Source organism: Protopterus annectens, chromosome 6.part0 (assembly GCF_019279795.1).
Source record: "Protopterus annectens isolate FY-2018-M chromosome 6.part0, PAN1.0, whole genome shotgun sequence".
NCBI lineage: Eukaryota > Metazoa > Chordata > Ceratodontiformes > Protopteridae > Protopterus > Protopterus annectens.
In genome coordinates this window covers 70,667,088-70,688,112 of record NC_056737.1, presented here as the reverse complement: position 1 = coordinate 70,688,112, position 21,025 = coordinate 70,667,088, and the positions used below count along the sequence as shown (strand labels likewise).

At 36.8% G+C, this 21,025-nt stretch overlaps 1 protein-coding gene across 1 annotated transcript in view; it reads right to left on the bottom strand.

Annotated features, from left to right (window-relative positions):
• LOC122803768 (1-phosphatidylinositol 4,5-bisphosphate phosphodiesterase beta-2-like) overlaps positions 1 to 21,025 on the bottom strand; it is an 805,974-nt gene that overhangs the window by 280,744 nt on the left and 504,205 nt on the right. The window contains exon 17 of the mRNA XM_044073456.1: positions 7,656 to 7,755. Coding sequence (XP_043929391.1) covers positions 7,656 to 7,755 — 100 coding nt within the window. The remainder of the gene's footprint in view (positions 1 to 7,655; positions 7,756 to 21,025) is intronic.

The following is a 21,025-nucleotide window of genomic DNA, read 5'->3' as shown; positions in this document are numbered from 1 at the left end:
GAAAGCAGAAGATTCAGGAATTTGTGTTGGGGCAAGCAGCTCTAGTCATCAAATCTGACTTGGGCTGAGGTAACAACCTAGAAAATAAAATAAAAGTAGAGAATTTAGGGGTCAAGCAAGTACAGATGTAGTGGAAGTACAAGTATTAACACATTAAGGGATGTTAGAGGGATATAGAGATAAGAATGTGAAGTAGAGAAGGAAACTATAAAAAATAGGAGTCAGTGGTAGTTAGTAGATAAGCAGTGACAAGTACAACATGTAGATAAGGCAGTTAGAGAGAAAAAATCAATTGCTACTGTTATCAGATAAAAAGAAGATGTAGGGGAAGATAAAGCAGAAGGAAAAGCAAAGTAGTAGCAGAGTTCTCTCTGTAAGACACAGTTTTGGTAGGCAGAGTAACAAAAATATCACAGTTGATACACTTTCAAAAATAAAATCAAAAGCAGTGCAATTAACATAATAATAAAAGCAGCAGTGCAAGTACATCAGCCTTTACCATATAAAGAGCATTTAAAAAGTAAATAATTCTACAGTTTTATACACATGTATTATGTACAAAACAAAATTGAAGGTGTAATGTGTAGTTTAAGGGAGGATGATAATGTAAGCTCCTTAGCAGTAACCAAAAGCTGACATATGTACCAAGGCAGTAAATTTTACATTACGCTAGGAACAGCCAGCAGTCACAAAAAAGGAAGGTTGGTTAATAGCTTATTGTAAAACCAACATAACCTTATGCAGGAGTTATTTTAGCAATGTTATGGAGGAGGATACAACAGCTAGCCAAGTTGGGCTCAATATATGGGGGGGGGGGGCAGGCTAATCTGCCACTACCAGTTGCAAAAGTAAAAGTAAGCAGGCAGGAGTTCAGTCTCCATTCAACAATAAGTAAAAACACAGTTGAGGGAAACATACACTAGCATAACTGTACTGTTTACAAAAGTGTTTCTGGTCCAGATACAGCAATATCTATATGTCAGCGTGCAGTGCAGGAATAACAACAATGCTACTCATTTAACATCATCTACAATCCTAGGTGAACTTATGGCACTAGTATGCACTCAAATAATAAGAGTTGAACATAAGACAAACAGAACAGCAGCAGTTAAAGACAAAACGACAGAGGCAATAAAAGAAGTCACTGTTACATATGCTGTTGCTATTATATTGGTGCCTATCGCCTCTTGAGATATAGTAAAGACCTCGAACACAATTAGAACATCAAAATAGCATAAAAAACAAAGCATAAGAATAACAACAGCATAAAAACTTAATAAAGTTATTTTTACAATAAGCAAAAGCCGCTGTGCTGTAACCGACCAATTGAAGGAACTGAGTAACTGAGGGTAGTTTGGGAGAAAGAGAAGGCATGATTACAAAGTGAAGCAGTTTAAATGCCAGAAGGCATTATGGGAGGAAGAAAATGAAAGTAGTGAGAACGTAAGGTAGGATCAAAGATCCAAAAATGGAGACAGGCTACAAATAATAAGAAATATGGAGGAGACAAGCCACAATGAGAAACACCACACGATCACAGGAAAAAAAAAAGAAAAAACAATCAGGGAAGTCCAGAAGAGTATGTAGCTTTCCTAGAGACTGTTTATGGAAGAGAACCAGGTAAGAGAACTCATAGTGGAGCAGTGCAAAAGAAAGAGAGAGAGAGAGGGTTTGCAGAGTGAAACGGGAGTCTAGTAAGGTATCTATAGATAGAGATAAGGGTGGCTTTAATAATACAGTTAAAATAGCTAGAGAGAAGAAAATTGAAGGTGGTTAAAGATTATTAGTTTCAGGGAAGAGTGGGGAAGAGAGAAGGTGGGAAAAACAGAACAGTAGCAGGGAATAGAGAGAGGAGATAGGTGCAGTCGGCCAGCTCAGTGTACAGTACCAGCATATAACCTAATGCACAAATGCAAGGAAGTATAGGGTGAACATACAAAACTGACTTGTGCTTGTTACTGGGTGGGAAGACTTAGCACAGACCAATGGAAGCAGAAGATTCAGGAATCTGTGTTGGGGCAAGCAGCTCTAGTCATCAAATCTGACTTTTGGCAGGGGTAACAACAAAGCTGACTTGTGCTTGTTACTGGGAAGACTTAGCACAGACTAATGGAAGCAGAAGATTCAGGAATCTGTGCTGGGGTAAGCAGCTCTAGTCGTCAAATCTGACTTGGGCTGGGGAAACAACCATAAGCAAAAGCCGCTGTGCTGTAATTGACCAATTGAAGGAACTGAGTAACTGAGGGTAGTTTGGGAGAAAGAGAAGGCACGATTACAAACTGATTTACAAACATTTTGTGTTACAAATATATGGGTGTTATACTTCTTCCATTTTTAGAAAGGATACCTTTTCCAAATCATATCTCCATTTTATTAGTTGTCATCCATTCTATCAAATAAGTTATGTTGTTAAAGGCCAAATGGTGAGGCTTTCTAGGCTGATATCAGATGACAACTTATTTGACAAGGAGCTTCACTATTTAATATATATATTTATTGAGAGAGGGTATCCTATTCAATTATTAAGGAATGTTAAGGTTAAGGTTGCAGGTCTGCAAAATGACTGCTTTGCACCTATTTTAAAGATTAAATCCCACACTGACCAATATGCTGGTGCAAACATTGTAGAAAGGAGTAATAAGCATACCTTTGATGTGTCCACCACTGTGTTCACAATTCCTTATAAAATACATTAGTTCAGTGAGGTTCATCTGGGAAATTATATTCTCTGATGATATGAAGATTATTTTGGGAGCAACCCCAGAAACTGTTTTTACTAAAGGAAAAATATTAAAACCTATTTGGAGATTGACACTGGCAACAGGGAATCAATGTTTGCACAGGGAATTATGAGAAAATGGGGGTTCTGTAAGTTGTGTAGGTTTATTCACGATGGACCCTATGTTGCAGTAGATAGTTTTACAAGAACTATTCCCTGTCCTGGGAGGTGCAATTAAAACACCACCCATGTTGTTTAGCTTACCATGTGCAGCTCTTGCAATGCTTTTTATGTAGGGATTCAAATAGAAGACTGAGTCAGAGGATTCAGGAACATATTTGCAGTTTTTAGTGTTATTCATTTATTTTTTGATTGCCAAATATTGTGAATTTTAATGCAGTCCTATTTATTTTTTTATGTATTTAATATTTTACTTTTAAAATTATTTCACATGCAAACACATTTTATACCTTTTATTTCTGTTTTTTATGGATAGATACTTTAAATTCCTGGATTACATCATTTAGGATATGTTAATCCATGATACCTGATTGGTTGATACACTTCTATTTATTTCTGTGAATCATAGCTGGTCTTCACTCTGATGCAGTCTTGTAAATGGTCAAGATGAAAGCGCTTTGTCTCTTTTTAACCGTTAAGTGTTTGTCTATTTTAATAAATGAGTGGTGAAGTACATTGGTTGGCCTCTGCTTTATTTTGGTTTTATGAGTTTTGTTGTTTTCTTTGTTTTAATTTTAGCTACTAGTCTTTTTTGTCAGCTTCCCTCTGACTCCGTACAGTCATTGGTGGCATATGTTATTATTGTGCTGCCTGGTGATTTAACCTTATTGATAAAAGAAACCTTGAAATATGTAAACCCTCTACTGCAAGAGGTATGTGAATTGGGTCTTGGTTCCATAGAGGCATGTCCCTTCAATGCGAATGGGAACCTTAGCCCAGAATTATTCTCTCAGATGCCTCAGAGTTATGCTAAAGATTAACATGGCAATGAACCATGGAGGGTTGAACCTTAGCCAGTCGCAGTCACTGCTGGCATGTGAAGTTAATTTAGAGGTTTGGCTGCACCCTTTGAGTTTTTCTTTTGGTCCCGGCCATGGCAACTGTTCATTCAGGTCACACACAGATGTTTTTAAGAAGAAATTACTGAAAATAAGAAACCTTCAGCTTGAAAATTCCTATTTACATGAATGTATTCATTTCAATCAGTTTCCGAAAGGATATGTCCTAATGGTGTGGAGTGCAACTCTACTTCCACCATGAGCTGGTAAAACTTTTTAATGATACAGGTATAACCCTTTTGAACTTGTTAATTAGAGAGAACAAATTTAAAATTAATGTGTTAGACAATGAGATTAAAGCCTTCAATGAGGCTTTAAAACAGATTTACTATTTTCTACAGTTAAAGAACAGTACAAACTCATTTTTATCAACGTAGATAACATTACTGAAGGAAATAAGGCACTCAAAGTTCACAAACTAGAAGGTTATAGTGCTGATTATGATCAAGAGAGGGCGTACCTAGCCCCAGGTCATTGAAGGGCCACTAGGGTTGATTCTATTAGGAACAATGTTGAAGTTGTGATGGAGGAGACTGATGATGATGGGGGCTATGGGGCTTTTTTAGACCAACCCCCATTTGAAGGTCAGACAGATTGGCCAATGGATGCAAGGAATTCAACCATGCACACAATGCCAATTTGAAACCCCAATGCAGGGACAATTATATGAACTTTCGGGGCAGGGGCAGGAACCGAAGGAGATAAAGCATATTTATGGTTGTGATGTGATTTTGGTATCGTGGCTGTTGATTCTTTTAAAGTTTATAATTTGTCTGATGTGGAAATATCTGATGTTTGCATGTCTGTTTTTAAAAAAGGTTTAAATTTTATTCCAAGCTTTAAACTGGACATTGTTGATGCTTTAATTCAGCTTAAGTTATTTGCTATAAGTTTGAATGTCAAAGTCTTTTATTCTGATAAAGCACCTACATCTTGTGATGAAAATGTCTGTCTTAACAGGACCCCCAAACCCCTAAGTTTCTGTTTTTGAAAAGGTGTGTGAGGGTCAATTCAGGAGTATTTTTAAACAGAGAAGGCTGTTTCCTGATAATTTTACTCATGAAGAGAGAATTAATTTGAGCACCTTAATAAATGATAGGCGGTTACAGATTATGAAGCCTGATAAGGGCAGGTGGGGGGTGTGTTGATTATGAATAGCTTTGATTACTCCACCAAAATGCTTCAGCTTTTATTCAATGAAACTACATACAGGAGAATATCTCTTAATGAAATTGGTATTGTGTATGCTAAGTTGGATTTTATACTTTTGGATATGGTCATGCAGAGGGAGGTTGATTGTGAACTGTGGTGGTACATAAATGTCTCTAAACCTAAGATTGCTTCCATTTTTGTTATTCCCAAAATTTACAAGTGTACTTATGATCCCCCCTAAAACCTATAGCTTCCACCAGAGGTTCCAAGACAGAACCATTGGCTAAATACATTGATTTTAAGTGCAAGTGTGTATTGGAATCAATGCAACATATTTTGAAGGGTTTGTGGCACCTCTTAGATATTTTAAACAGTTTACAGCTTGATGAAAATATTACCTTTATTACAGTGGATGCTGTAAACCTTTCTTTATGTCATTCCCACAATATTGGGATGGAGTGTTTTTTTTTAGATTTTTAACTGAGCATACATCCTTGGCTATTCAAGAAATGTGAGTGATTACCACCCTCTTGGAACTGATTTTGAGCAACAATTTCATTCATTCATTTTGAGGGTGAATATTTTCATCAGGTATCAGGCATGGCCATAGGCTCTGCATGCTCCCCTCTTTATTCCAATACTGTTTTAGCAGTGTGGGAAGGAAAAAGGAGTATTTACCCTTGAATTGTTATCAGTGGTGCATGTTTATGATAGATTTTTAGATGATGTCCTGATTTTTATGGAAAGGGACCATTGAACAGTAGGGCATTTTCTATACCAGTGGCAGAATTCCATAATGTTTTTAAGGTTCAGTTATTCAATAGGGACCAATAGTATAAACCCCAGTAATTGTCTTTAGTAAAGGAAAAAAATATTAAAACCTTTCTGAAGATTGACACTGGGAATAGGAAATCAATGTTTGTGGAGAGAATTATGAGAAAATGTGGGTTCTGCAAGCTATGTAGATTTATTCATGAAGGACCCTACATTGCAGTAGATAGTTTTGCAAGAACTATTCCCTGTCCTTGGAGGTGCAATTGCAACACCACCCATGTTGTTTAGCTTGCCATGTGCAGCTCTTGCAATGCTTTTTAATGTAGGAATTCAAATAGAAGACCAAGTCAGAGGATTCAGGAACATATATATGATATTAGGAAAAAATAGGTCTACCAATGTCCTGTATAGGCACAGCAGTGTTTGCCCTAATTTCAAGAAGTTTTACATTTTTTATTATTGACAGGGTAGTGGTTTCAAACTTCACCAGTGACCTTGATACACTTCTTAAATATGAAAAGTTAACTTGACAACTGAAGTTAAATGCCTCGGTTGCTACTGAAATTAATTATACTTTATCCCTGTTTAGTGTATTAAAGAAGAATGCTAGTATCATGTGAACTATATATGCGGGCTTTAATGTTATTTGTTTGTTTTTTGATTGCCAAAAATGATGAATTTTAATGCGTTCCTATGTATTTTTTATTTTTTATGTATTTAATATTTTGTTTTTAAAACTGTCATTTCACATGCAAACACATTTTATACCTTTTATGCCTGTTTTTTTTTTTTTTTTTTTTTTTTTTGCTGGACAGGTACTTTAAATTGTTGGATTACATCATTAGGATATGCTAATTCATGATATATGATTGGTTGATGCACTTGTATTTATTTCTGTGAATCATGGCAGCTGTTGATTCGAAGTGTTGCAAATGGTCAAGATGAAAGCACTTACTTTGTTTTTAACCTTTAAGTGTTTAAGTCTATTTTAGTAAACAAGTGGAGAAGTATGTTGGTTGGCCTCTGCTTTATTTTTGGTTTTGGGTTTCTTTGTTTATTTGTTTTTTTGTTTTAATTTAAGACACCATTATTCCTCAAGGTAATCCCATCAGACCACCTGATTTTGGTCTGCACTGTACCCTATAGATGCTCATCTGACTGGTCAGTGTATGCAGGTGTTACTTCTTTCACAGGCTGTGTGCATTCACATGAACATCCTGTGCGTGATGTCATTACAGGGATGTTGTTAATGCATATAGTGTTCTTCTTCTTCTTCTTTCGGCTTTTCGGTTAGGGGTCACCACAGCAGATCACCTGTCTGCTCATGATTGGCAGTGGAGTTTTACAGTGTCGAGTTGCCAGCCCGGTGAACCTTCCACAGAAGGCACACACATGCACATACTCATGCCTAGGGCCAATTTAGAGTGCCCAATCCACCTACAGCATGTCTTTGGGATGTGGGAGGAAACCGGAGCACTCGGAGGAAACCCACATGACCACAGGGAGGACATGCAGACTCCGCACAGAAGGCACCCCAGCCGAGGATCGAACTGGAGAACCTCTTGCTGTGAGGCGGCGATGCTAACTGCTGCACCACCGCGGCCACCCTTAATGTATTTAGTGTTCTAATGTTTATTAATTCGTATGTTTATATAAAAAAATTGGACAGGTTTTACAACACAACTTCAGTATGGATATAATGCAACAACTGTGCAGGACTTTAATGTTCACTATATTATCTGGGTGGAAAGTTGGCATAATGGTTAAGGTGCTTACCTTAGAAACACAAGGTGCAGGGTTTGATTCTCACATGGGGTAATTGGCTAGGTTAAAATGGCCCCTGAGGACAGTTAGACTAGTATTAATCTATGAATCTGTGAATTATGCACAGTAAAGAAAAAACTGAAATTGTCAGAATATCACAGGATTACCTGATTGTATTATATTGACAGGAAGAATTCTGTGTCCAATAAACTTAGCTCCTTCTTCATAAGCTGCAACCCGCAGTGAAGCAAGATCTGGCATCAATATCTAAACAGTGGTGAGAAAGAAAGAGAGAGAGAGAGGCATGTCATCAGTGCATTACAAAACTACATGTGTACATCTCACAACTCATGTACCCCTTCCAAAATATCTACATTGTTTACACCCTCACATTTCATCAGCCACAAAAGAGAAAACTGCATTATTAGACAAATATTTGAATAGCACTTCCAATGTTTGGTATAATAAAATTGACTGTGACTCCAGTAAGTATAGAATACTCAGCAGCCTTTAAAAGTTAGAGATATGAGCTATGAAAATGCACTAAATGCTTCACATAAAAACTGCATTATCTTTCATAAAGAATACAGGAGAAAGATACTAAAAACGCATTTGCTCTCGACAGAAAAATGTCATCAGCGGTATCCCACAAGGGTCCTAATGGAGAGATGAAAAGTCAGCAAGCAAAGGAGAGTAGTAGTACTGAAATTTAATTCATTCTCAAGTCTTGGTGAGTATTTTTGCGAGGTGGATCCTGTTTTTCACAAAATCTCACCAAGGTGACACTGATATATAGACTGTATTTATATAGCATATATCACGGACAGAAGTAAGTCAAAAATAAAAAAATATAGCTGTGTGCATCAGACCCAAGATAAAAAAGTGCCCAATCCTGGTAGACGCACTGGTGCTAGGATTGGAAAAAATGACAGTGTAGAATCCTCAAAATACAGAAACATTCCTACAATGGGGTCAGCCCAGGGGGAGGATGGCCTCTCTGTTGTAGAAGGAAGTAGCAGTCCACAAAATTCACAAAAATTGATTGGCCAAAGAAGAGTCATAAAGAGGATAGAGTGGACTATTGAGGATAAGAAAGAACTTATGTATTGTTACTATTATGTAAAAAGCCCAGAATTTCCAGACACAAGATATATAAAATGATTAAGAGAGAAATCAGAGGAAAGAAAAATATTTCTGCAGGAAAAACTGTCAGAACCTTCAAATAAAAATTTGCATTTATTAATAGAACAGATTTTTGAAAAAACTTTTATCTGCTTGGAAAAAGAAGCATCTAAGGAAGTGCAAAAATATAAACAACAAAACCGAGAGATATCTGAAAAATATAAAAAAGAAATATGGACATGGGAAAGAAAGAGCGATTTGATATGGTGCAATATTTATGCAAAGGAGAAAGCCAAGTTAACTAATATAGAGAAGGCAGACTCAAAGATATTTGAAGAGAAATACAGGCAAAGGCATCCAGATATGGAAAATTTCACAATAAAAAAATTAATATCACAAAGATGTAATGTGGAAAAGAAGATTAGTAAAGCAGAAGTTAAAGAAATAGAAGCTGAAGTTATGGAGTGCCTGTGAAGTGAAGGATTTAATATAGAAGGTCTAAAACAGACTACATCACAGCATGATAGAGTGAGTCCCCAGAATAAGGAAAAGCAAGAAGATCAGGAGACATGTGAAAAAGAAATATGGACAGGGGAAAGAAAAAAGAGATGTAATATGGTGTAATATTTATGCAAAGGAGAAAGCAAAACTAACCAATACAAAAAGAGCAGCACCAAAGATATTTGAAGAGAAATACAGGCAATGGAATCCAGATATGGAAAACTTTACAATACAAAAAAAACAAGAAGACTAAGAGGAAAAGTAGAAAAAGAGATTAGTAATGGAGAAGTCAAATAAATAGAAATTGAGGTTATTGAGCAGCTACAAAGAAAAGGATTCAGTGTAGAAAATTGAATGCAGAAAGCACCACAACAGGATAGAGGAATGGATATCAAAATTAAGGGGAAACCAGTGGAATAGGAAGCAATTGGTCAGGTGCCTTATCAAGATATTTTGGATCCTTCCACAGGAAACCAGTATAAAAATTCACTTGAAGCTAAGTAAGGAACAGGAAACTGGAAACTGGAAACTCTGATGCAGTCAGTGCTGAGGAGTGATAGGCCAGTGAGTTCCCATATGACAGAGCAACAGATGACACAGATGAAATTGAAGAGAATGTGCCACAGGAAGATGCTATAGACCTTTCTATAGAATGCCCGCAGGAAATGAAAACAAGGGATGTGTCCTCAGTTTGGAAGAAAATGAGTGAAGAGAAGAGTTGCTTGATTTAATGGACATGGATAGATATATTAAGATCAATGAGAGAAATAGACTGCAGAAGGTCAATAAAATCCCAAAAGTAAGAAGTCTGATAAAACAAATAAATGCAGTAATTAGGACAGTTCATAGAGATCCATGTGATATAACAGAAGTAAACAGGATATACTACTGTGCTGCTAAATTAATAACTGATAAAGTTCTACCACAAGATCACAGAGTAGTGAAGGAAAGGAAGGGGAGAAATTGAATACCATCATGGAATTATCGAATAGAGAAAACTATAAAGCAATTAAGACAAGAAGTGTCATTGTTAGAAGATTATGGAAGAGGGAATAGATCAACAAAAATACTAAGAAAGATGGATGTGATTAAAGCAATGCACGGTATTCGGCCAGGGTCTATCATGCACTATCGCAAATAAACTAAAAAAAAAAGAAGATACACAGACAAATATAAGGGAAAAGTACAAAATAAGCAATTTATTGATGACCCAAAAAAGTTTTATAGAGAATTGGGAAACAAGGTAAATGGAACTGAAAGACCACCAAAAAAAGAGGAAATAGATACATTTTGGAGAAGTATCTATGAAGATCCTGTGGAACATAACAAAGATGCTAAATGGACAGAAGAAGTAAAAGAAAGAATAAGAAATTTAAAGGTACTGGATATGAAATGGGATGAAATAACAGCCAGAGTGATTGAAACAAATTAAGAAAAGCCTCTAACTGGAAAACCCCAGGCCCAGATGCAGTACCTAACTTTTGCTTAAAAGTATTAACATCTTAGCATGAGAATTTAGCCATGAGTAAGAACTATTTATATGCGCATCCCGAACAGGCACCACACTGGCTAACAACAGGCAAAACGATGCTCTTACTTAAGAGTGAACCTGCAAGCTACCCTAAAAATTATAAACCAATAACTTGCCTTCCGAAAATGTATAAACTATACATATGAATTGACGCCAACAGAGTTTATAGTCATTTAGAAGAAAACTCAATTATGGCAGTAGAACAAAAGGGCAATAAAATAAAGTAATATGGAACAAAGGATCATTTGTTGTTAACGTTATTGTGGAGAACTGTAAAAAGGGGAAGAATCTAAGTATGGCATGGACTGACAAAAAAAGCATTTGACAGTATCACATTCATGGATAAAAGAGTGATTAAAAATGTATAATATACACCCTACACTGATTGACTACATTACAGTAACCATGAAACAATGGCAGACCACTTTGCAATTAAGCCATGATAAAGGACAGATTATTATCCAAGGGGTAAACATTCAAAGGGGGATATTCCAGAGTGATTCTCTGTCACCGTTCCTATTCTGCCTTGCAATTAATCCATTAAGCTGTTTACTTAACAGCTTAAGCCATGGCTACAATTTGGCTCCTAGAAAACAACAAAGTCTAATGACTTCTCATCTTCTCTTTGCCAATGATTTAAAACTGTATAGCTCATCATATGAGGAACTGAAAGCACAGCTGCAGGTTGTCAAAACTTTTTCAGATGATATTAGAATGTTATTTGGGCTTGATAAATGTACAAAAGCAACATTTAAAGCAGGAAAACTGCAGCACCAGGAAAACATCAGTTTGGGACAAGAATGTAATATAAAATAACTTGAGCAAGAGGGAGTGTATAAATACTTGGGAATTGATGAAGGATTAGCAATAAAACATGAACAAATGTGAAAAAAATTCAGTAAGGAATACTTTAGAAGACTTAAATTAATCCTGAGAACAGCATTGACATCTAGAAACAAAAGCCAAGCTATAAATCAATTTGCTCTTCCTGTCCTAGTGTACAGTTTTGGAGTGATTGACTGGCCCCAAAAATTTGGCTAAATTAGATATTAAAACAAGGATGCTTCATGCTCACCAAATGATTTATAAAAATCAGCGTATACCAAGATTATATATTCTCTATTCCGAAGGAGGGATGGGCCTCCTTGAAATTGATTACATGTATAGATTTGCAATCGTGGGACTCCACACATATCTGCTGACCTCACAAGATCCAAATGTAGTGAAAGTTTTGAAACACAAAGAGAATAAATCTAAGATAATGTCTCTGCTTAATTTAGCAGAAGTATATCAAAATCAAGCAGAAATGTAAATCAAACCAGAAGTAGATAAAAACCAAGGGTAACTGAAAAGACAAAAGAAAGAATATAAGGTGAAGGATCAGATGAGAAGGCAAGAAATGTGGAAAAAGCAAAAATATAGCTGCAAGTATAGAAAACTTCTGGAAGAACCTCATGGTGATCAAAAACGAATGCAGGAATGGTTAAGGAGAGGAGAATTCAAACCAAGAAATGAAAGGTTAATATTTGCAGCCCAAGATAGTGGGCTACATACACACAATGGTTTACAAAGTCCATTGAACATGTGGGAGAAACAGACAAATGTAGGTTTTGTAAAACCGAATTGGAAACGGTCACACACCTTGTTGCTGGTTGCGACACACTAATGGCAGAAGGACTGTATACTGAAAGGCATAATAATGTGGTGAGACTGTTGCAGTGGGGATTGTGCAAACATTATGGTATTGAAGTGGCTGAAAAACACAGGAAACATGAACCGCAAAACATCATATAAAATGATGAAGTTTATATCACATGGGATCACCCATTACCAACAGTTCAAACGATAGATGCTAGAAAACCAAATATAGTGGTCCAAGGAAAGAAGACAAAAGTAGCATTGATCATTGAAATCACCACACACACAGTGACTATAGTGTCTTGCATACAGAGAGAGAGAGAGAGAGAGAGAGACAAATTCATAAAATACCAGGATCTACAGGCAGAAACGAGAGTTCTAATAGTAGTAGGAGCAACGGGTCTTATAAAAAAAGAATTTACAACCATATTTAGATATGTTACCAATCCATGTAACCCTGTACGAATTGCAGGAGGAGATATTACTGGGCACATTGTGGGTGCTGCGAAGAACACTTTTGGCTGACATCAAAGAGTGAAACAGTACTAATTTCATGAACCTTAATCACACTTTGACTTAGGAATGGGGTCCATTCCCGTCATGGCATTAGAAACCCAAAAGATTTGGAGAAATTAGAAAAGGCTCTGTTCTGGTTGCCCTCCCCTTCAGTACACATTTCTTTGACATAAAAGTCCTTACAAAGCACTATGCCTAACCAAGTTTGCTAATGACTGCAAACTGGAGGCAGTTAACAATCCCAATATACATTCTTACCTTCAAAGCCAAGAAATGAAGCATAGTTTTCAGGGTAAAACTAACAACTTTGCACTTAAATTTGACACAATTGTTAAAGACATGGGTACAGATATTGATAAATTCTCCTTTTACTACCATGTCTTTATGGAGGTCAGAAAATCTTTCTGCCTTGAACAACTAATCCTTTCTGGTATCTCCTCAAGGTCCAAAGTGGTTATAGTTCCACTTTATTCATCCCTCATTAGATCCATCACTGAATATAATGTACCCTTTGGCATGTACCTTATCAAGCACCCCAAAAAAGCTCAACATTTGTTTACCAAAAATATCTCAGGTCTCAGTTTGTTACCTATTCTGTAAAAGCCCTATCCCTGTACTCTGTATCATATTGACACCCATGGTAAAGCAAAAACCTCTTCTAGGGACCTAAACCTGTACTACCACATCAACAGCACCAAATGGCTGACAGATACCTATCTCAACATACACCCCATTTCTGGAATGGACTCCCCTTAGCTATCAAACAGTGTACTTTCTCCTTAAAAACTAGTCTGGACCACTGTAAGGGTGATCACAAATTTTCCCCAAGGATATGAGGACAAAGTCTACTTTATGAGGGAGACTGTTAGTCTCCCACCAGTATTGGGTGATGTGACAGAGCTTCTTGATAGTCTCCTTAGGCCATAAGCTTAGTAAGACATTATGAACATATGAACCTAAATGACCAGGCTAGAAACTAAATGATTACAAATTGTTAAGTGTAATATATTTAATAAGGAAGTATTAATCTTAATGTTTATGGAACGTGAGTAATGTCTGTATTCTAAGGAATTTTTCCTTGCCACTACGTACTGGTGATGAAATGAAAGAAAATTTTACAATAAGCTATTTGGTCTCTGTTCTTTTCTGAGCAGCTGACTTCAGATTGCTGCTCCAACCTATCACCTATCTTTAGCACCCTTAAAGGCATCTGTCATTTTATCATCCACAATGTCTCTGTCGTAAAGGTATGATGCTCATTTTGTTTTACTCATTGCAATGGACTACTACTACATCAGATGAGAATTGAACCAGGGAATCTTTTGATGTGGGGAAAATGTCACTCACTGTGCTACCCCAAAATCTGCACTATCTATCCATATATCTAAAAAATATATTTCAATGTCTAAACTTAATCGGTATCTACATTCTGAAAATCATGCCCCAATTTTCCTTCTCATCTGTTTAATTTACACTTTTGCTTTCACAAAGCTTCTTACATACAAATATTTCAAGCACGGGCATTAATGCCCTTCTAGCTTGCCAATATACCAAAACACTTGTTCCCATAACATGTGTCCAGGCTGTTCTTAAAATATATAAACCAGTACTTGCTTTAATGTAATTTGGCAGTCTGTACCATGCTACTCTGTCAGAGAACCAATTAATAGATTCCTCATTACTGTAGAATCTTTTAAATAGGTTGTCTGATGATTCTCTAGCGCTTTTTGATAACCTCAAACATTCTCAGAGGTAGTTGTTTCTAAATGCCCTATATACTTGAATAAGATCTCCTCTTAGATATCTGTAAGTAACACCGCACAAGTTCATATATTTTAGTCTTTCATAATAACTTAAATTTTCACATCCATGGATGTCCTTGGTGTATTTCCGCTGCATTCTTTCCAGTTTACTGTTTACAGTTTATTGTTATTTCATACTCAAGTTTGGGTCTAATGTAACTAACAATGACTTCATTATGTTTGATTTCCTAGACTTTATAAATATTTTTATATAATCTATAGTTCTATAACTATAATTAACCAATTTATTGATATGATTAGAAAAACTCATAGCAGAATCTACCCATATACCCAGGTCCTTAAATGAATCTACAGGTTCAATCACTGTGTGCTGTATTAAATATTCACCTTTCAGTTTATGTCTCCAAATCTCATATGCTTAGTTTTTGAAATATTTATCACCATTTTATTCTCATGTGCCCAAAATTCTTCATTACTTAAACTCCCATATCATGTCTTCACATGTCCTCATTTTTCTGTCTTTACACTGCAAGACAAGGTTGCATGAGTTGTAGAAATTGCTGATGCTGGTAGATGTACATATGTGGACAAATGTGGACAGAATTCTTTATGAGGATACTCCTCTGTTCCTTATATGTGAGAAGTGCATGTTAAAACACGTTTGAAATGTCTGCATCTGTGCAACAGAGCACCATATTCCGGCTTGATATTTAATGGCTGAGCTTGTCTTCCATTGCTACAGCAGCAACTATTTACCAGAAACAGGATATTACTTGACCCTCCAATATAGTTTATCATTTAAAAAAAAGCTATTTTTCTCTCTATAATATCCTATAAAGGATGTTTAATGTCCAGAAACTGTTCTGCATCTTTCAATTGTTTTCATTTTCACTGTATTCCGTGCTATAGATCATAAGGGTTCCATCATTTTACATCTTAGATTGTGTCTTGCAGAGGTCAATAAACTGCTATAAAGATTTCATGAAATTAATTCTTTGGAAAACAGTTTCACTTAGATGTAAATATGTACCTTATATGAAAAAATGTAAGTTATACTGAAACAATAAATATACAAAGTAGTAAACACTCTCAGATTTGCTTTTATGTAATTTACAACAAACTGTAGGCAGTTGTCATTTGCCTCACTAACTCCTAACTTTTTGAAATCTCATGTTTCAGTCATCAGTGATTTAGCAGAACTGACAACTTTCATAATAGATATATAAATATATATATATATATATGTCTTGTGTGTGGGTGAGTATATGCATATATATATATATATATATATATATATATATATATATATATATATATATATATATATATGCATATATATATATATATTTATATATATATATATATATATATATATATATATATATATATATATATATATATATATATATATATATATATATATATACATAGATATATATGGATTCACTTCAGAATCTCTAACTTCTGAAATCTCTAAATTCATATAGTCAAGACCATATGCTCGAGGTTTCAGAAGCTCAAATTCTGAAACAAATCCAACAAAAAAAAAAAAACAAATAAAACATTTCTGCAGGCAAGCCCCCCTGCACCCTCCACACCCCCGCTACTTAAATATCCCAACTCTGAGATCGCACTACAGCAAGGAAAAGGGAAATCTCCCTTTCCGTGCTGTATGCAGATATCTGGAAATTTCTAAAGGATTCCATCTTGAAGAAAATGTAACTGGATCACGGGATGATTTTTGAGAGAGTACAATAACCACAAATGAGGGTTGTTTTTGTGTCTTTCGGCTTTTCCTGGTTAGGGGTTGCCACAGCGGAACTCCGGTCAGCTAATGATTGGTAGTTGATTTTTACGTGCTGAGTTACCAGCCCTGACGCACAACCTTCAACGAAGGTACACCCATTCACGCTTGTCTCCTCGCAGAAGACACTCTAGCTTAGAATCGAACCGGACAGCGTCTTACTGTGAGATGACATTGCTACCGCAGCAGTTAAAAAAAAAACACCGACACTGTTTTTATTGACCATATAATAAGACAGTGACTCCTGCCACTATCACTGTAACTGAATGGATGGAAAAAAATATGATATCAAGTGTTTGCAATTCAGTACATACTCAAACTATATTTATGGTAGGAAGACAAAAGCACCGAAAAACAATTTTATGTACCCCATGATACCCGTGTACAAATGAGTCTGGTGTATTATTCCATAGTATCAAGATATAATGAAAGCTAATTTTTAGTTCTTGTTAGAGTGGAATATTCATTTAAGGCATTAACTGGGTGTCTCTTCTGTTCTGATACCTTTAGGAAAAAATATTAAAATAATTAACTATGATAGCTATGGAAGTTTTTATTATACTGGATGACACCATTTTATACTCTTTGAAATTCATCAGTTAATAAGTAATATTAATCAGATTACTTGGATTAAACACCAAGACATTGTGTTAATTTTTATTTACATTTGTTGCTCTAGGCAAGCTACAAAATAGTTATTAATAGTCCATAACAATTGCTAACATTGCATAACTTGCTTTATCTGAAAAGTAATATGTTGTGGTAACTGCCATGACTTGATGCAACTAATCAACCTGCATTCATGCAAAGTACAAAATACAGGTCAATATTAGTTCGCCGAAAGTCTTTTTCAGTGAACACCATTCTGTCAACTCCTATTCAACGAAATTCACTTCTGCAATTATCAGAATTTACCAAGAGCAAGGAAACAATTGCCCCCCTAGCACAAGAGAACCCACAACTAATGAAATCAAACCCACCCATGTGGGGGGGGGCTCTGCCCCTCACCCCTCCCCCAACTATATATATACCAACTCTGAGATTGCACTAAAGTGGAGAAATGGCAAAGTTGTGTAGCTGGTCAAATACTTCCTTGCCCTTAGTAAATCGAATTAATTGCGAAAGTGAATTTCGCTGAACAGGGGTTCACAGAGTGGTCAGAGAAGGCACTAAAGTCAACAGAGACCAGGCTGAAGACCTGGAAGTTGACTGGAGAGAACGTACAGCAGTTCAAGGAATTACTCAGAGTTCTAGCACCCCAAGAAGAGGAAGAAATAGGTTGAGTTGAAGAAGAGTGGCAGCGCCTAAAAACAGCATGTGTTAGGACTACAGAAAAGATATGTGGCAAAGCAAGGTATGGAAATAAGGTACATAAGGAAAGCTGATGGTGGAATGCAGAAGTCCAGGAAGTCATCAAAAGAAAGAAGGAGTGCAGGAAGAAGTAAGAGATAGAAATACTGACCAGGCTAGGAAGGACTACTGGTTGGCTAACAAAGAAGCTAAGAAAGAAGTTGCAGTAGCAAAGAATAAGGCATAGGAGGCACTCTACCAACTTCTGGAAAGTGACTCAGTAAGGGGCACAAAAAAACTATATCAGGTTGCAAAGCAAAGACAGAAAGATAAAGAAGGTAGTTAGACACCCTTTATAAGGGATGCGAGCAACAACCTGCTCACCAATCCATAGGACATCAAAGGCAGATGGAAGGAGTATTTACAGCAGCTTCTGAATGAAGAGAACCCCACAGAAGCTGTACTGCCCCAGGAACAGCCCACGATGAGAGAAGAAGAGCAACCCACCTTAGAAGAAGTAAGAACAGCACTAAGGAAGATGAAGTCAGAGAAGGCAGCAAGCTCAGATGAGGTCACAGAAGATATGATAAAGATGCTGGGTGAGATAGGGGTGAAATGGCTTCTGAGGGTACTAATAGCAGTGTGGAGAGAAAGGCATATCCCAGATGAGTGGAGAATAAGCATACTCGTGCCAGTGTACAAGAACAAAGGGGAAAACTGTGGGCAGTACAGAGGCATCAGACTCCTACCACATTGCATGAATATTCTGGAGAGGGTGACTGATAAATAGATACACAAAGTAGTAGAATGTAAGATGAGAGATGAGCAGTTTGGATTCAGATCAGGATGCAGCACAATTGACCCAATGTTTGTATTGAGACAGATACTTGAGAAGAAGCTAGAGATGAGGAGAGAGTCCAGCTGGGGATTCCTAGACTTGGAGAAAGCATATGATAAGGTCCCAAGAAAGCTGATCTGGGCAGTACTGCAGTGGTTTGAAGTCCCAGAAACATTGGTAGAATTAGTGCAGGCTATGTACGAGGACCCAGTGACTCAAGTACGAACAATGGCCTCACAGAGGGGTTCCCACTGGGAGTGGGTGTACACCAGGGTTCAGCTCTGAGCCCACTGCTGTTCATACTGGTGATGGACTACACTAGCAACTGGTTGGAGGGTACAGATTAACAAAGCTGCTGTATGCAGACGATGTGGCAGTACAGGCAGACTCTGAGCTAGAACTTCAGCAAAGGATAGGAGAATGGAATGAAAATCTGAAGGCACATGGGATGAAACTAAGCACAGATAAGATGGTGGTAATGGCAGCAAATTGGGGAAATCAGTAGAAGCTGAGACTAGAGAAAGAAGGAAAGATAGTGGAACAGATAAACAGCTTCAAGTATCTGGGAGGGGTTGTTGAAGAGAAGGATAGTCTGAATGAATAGGTCAAAGCTAGAATCGGAGTATCAGGTGTGTTCTATGACAGAAGAATGCCAAAGAAGCTGAGAAGTAAGGTGTACAAGACATTGGTGTAACCAGTACTACTGTATGGTACAGAAACCTGGGCAGTAAAGGCAGAATAGTTGAAGAAGCTAGAGGTGATGGAAATGAAGTGCCTGAGAAAGGTGGTAGGATGCACACTGTGGGGCAGACGAAGAAATGAGGACATAAGAGCAGAAGCCAAAGTAGCTCCAATTGCAGAAAAGATCAAAGAGAACAGATTATGGAGGTTTGGGCACATGTGTAGAAAAGCAGAAGACAATCTGGTGAGGAAGATTTGGGACAGACAAGAAGAAGGTAAGAGGAAGAGAGGATACCCAGCAAAGAGGTGGATGGATTGTGTGAAAGAAGATCTGTGACAGTCAGGCATGAGTGTTGAAGAAGGTAGGAGTGTGGCACTGAATCAAGAGAGTTGGCGATAGTTAACACAATACCCTGACTCCATGTAGAAAAAAAATGTGAAAAAGGGGGCTGATGATGATGAGGGGTTCACAGAAAGGGGTTCACTGAAAAAACTTTCAGCGAACTAATACAGACCCCAAAATACAAGTTATATGTGATAGTGACTAATCAACCTGTTGTCATACAAGCCACAAAATATGTTATTTGTATCAGCTTAGAATGTCACAAGTGCATTTTGTTCCAGTGCTCTACATCTTCAGTAATGATTTATTATGGACTGTATGCTTTTTAGGCAGAGTTAATAACTATTTAAAACCTCAGGACTAGTTTACTGCACAAAACTTGAATATCATCTGTTTTCTGAACATTATGTCTGTTGAAAGTGCATTGTTTCTGTGAAAGCATGCACATTTTGGCTAAGCTAACAGAGCTATATGACACAGGTTACCAAATGATAACTTGATTTAAATGCACTATGTTCTGTCCTACATTCTTATTTCAAGTTCATAATCTTTGTTACAAATGACTTATCATGGCTTTGCCTACTTTGTCTATTTTCACTTTTTATACAACTACAGCTAATACGCCTTGAAGAGTAAATTTCTTTTGGTTTTACTCCATAGCTCCTGATAGACCCCTGCAGGAATTGAAGGTAGTACTTTACCTGCCAGGCTACAACCCACTCCCTCCAGTATTAGTAATGGCTTCATACCATATTCAGACTGCATAACTTCCTATCACCTGAGAAGCTTATCACCATGATGAAATATCTAATGTTAATACTTTTGGTAGGCTGGTGGGGTTTTTACCCACACATTCAAAGGATTTATTCCAACAAGGATGATTTAGAACCAAATGTGTTCCTGTCTAATAACTCACTACTTGAAACTTATAACTCTTGTCCTGCTAGCATAACTACAGTTAGTAATACACCAGAGTATGTAGCCCTTGTATAAACATGGCAGATTTAATTATTATTATTATATAGTGCACTGGAATAAAAAAAATCCAGTAAATTGTTGGAAGACTTTTAAAATAAACTCAAAAGCATTCCGACAGGCCTAATGTACATTTAACAAATCATTCTGTATTAGACTAGATATTAACCTCATAACCAGAGACTGAATTTGTACAATAAATGCTTCATCCTCTGCCTACTGAGTACTACACTATAGTAATGTATTCCTCTGCCAAAAACATACACAAAATGAAAAAAGAAAGAAAAAAATCAGGATAAACAATTTCTCACTAGCCCTTTATAAAGAATCATGAGCTCTCATCTGTTATTGAATTAGCTTCTAGTGAGAGGTCCTGTGCAAGATCCCAGTGTGAATGTACTATATTGTTCTAGTACTTTCTTAACAATCTTTCGACTCTAGAAGACAAAGACTTTCCAGAAGTTAGTATGCATGTCCCATTACCCAACACCAGGGTTATCTCTAGACATAAGATGTGAAATAAAAGACAGGAGGG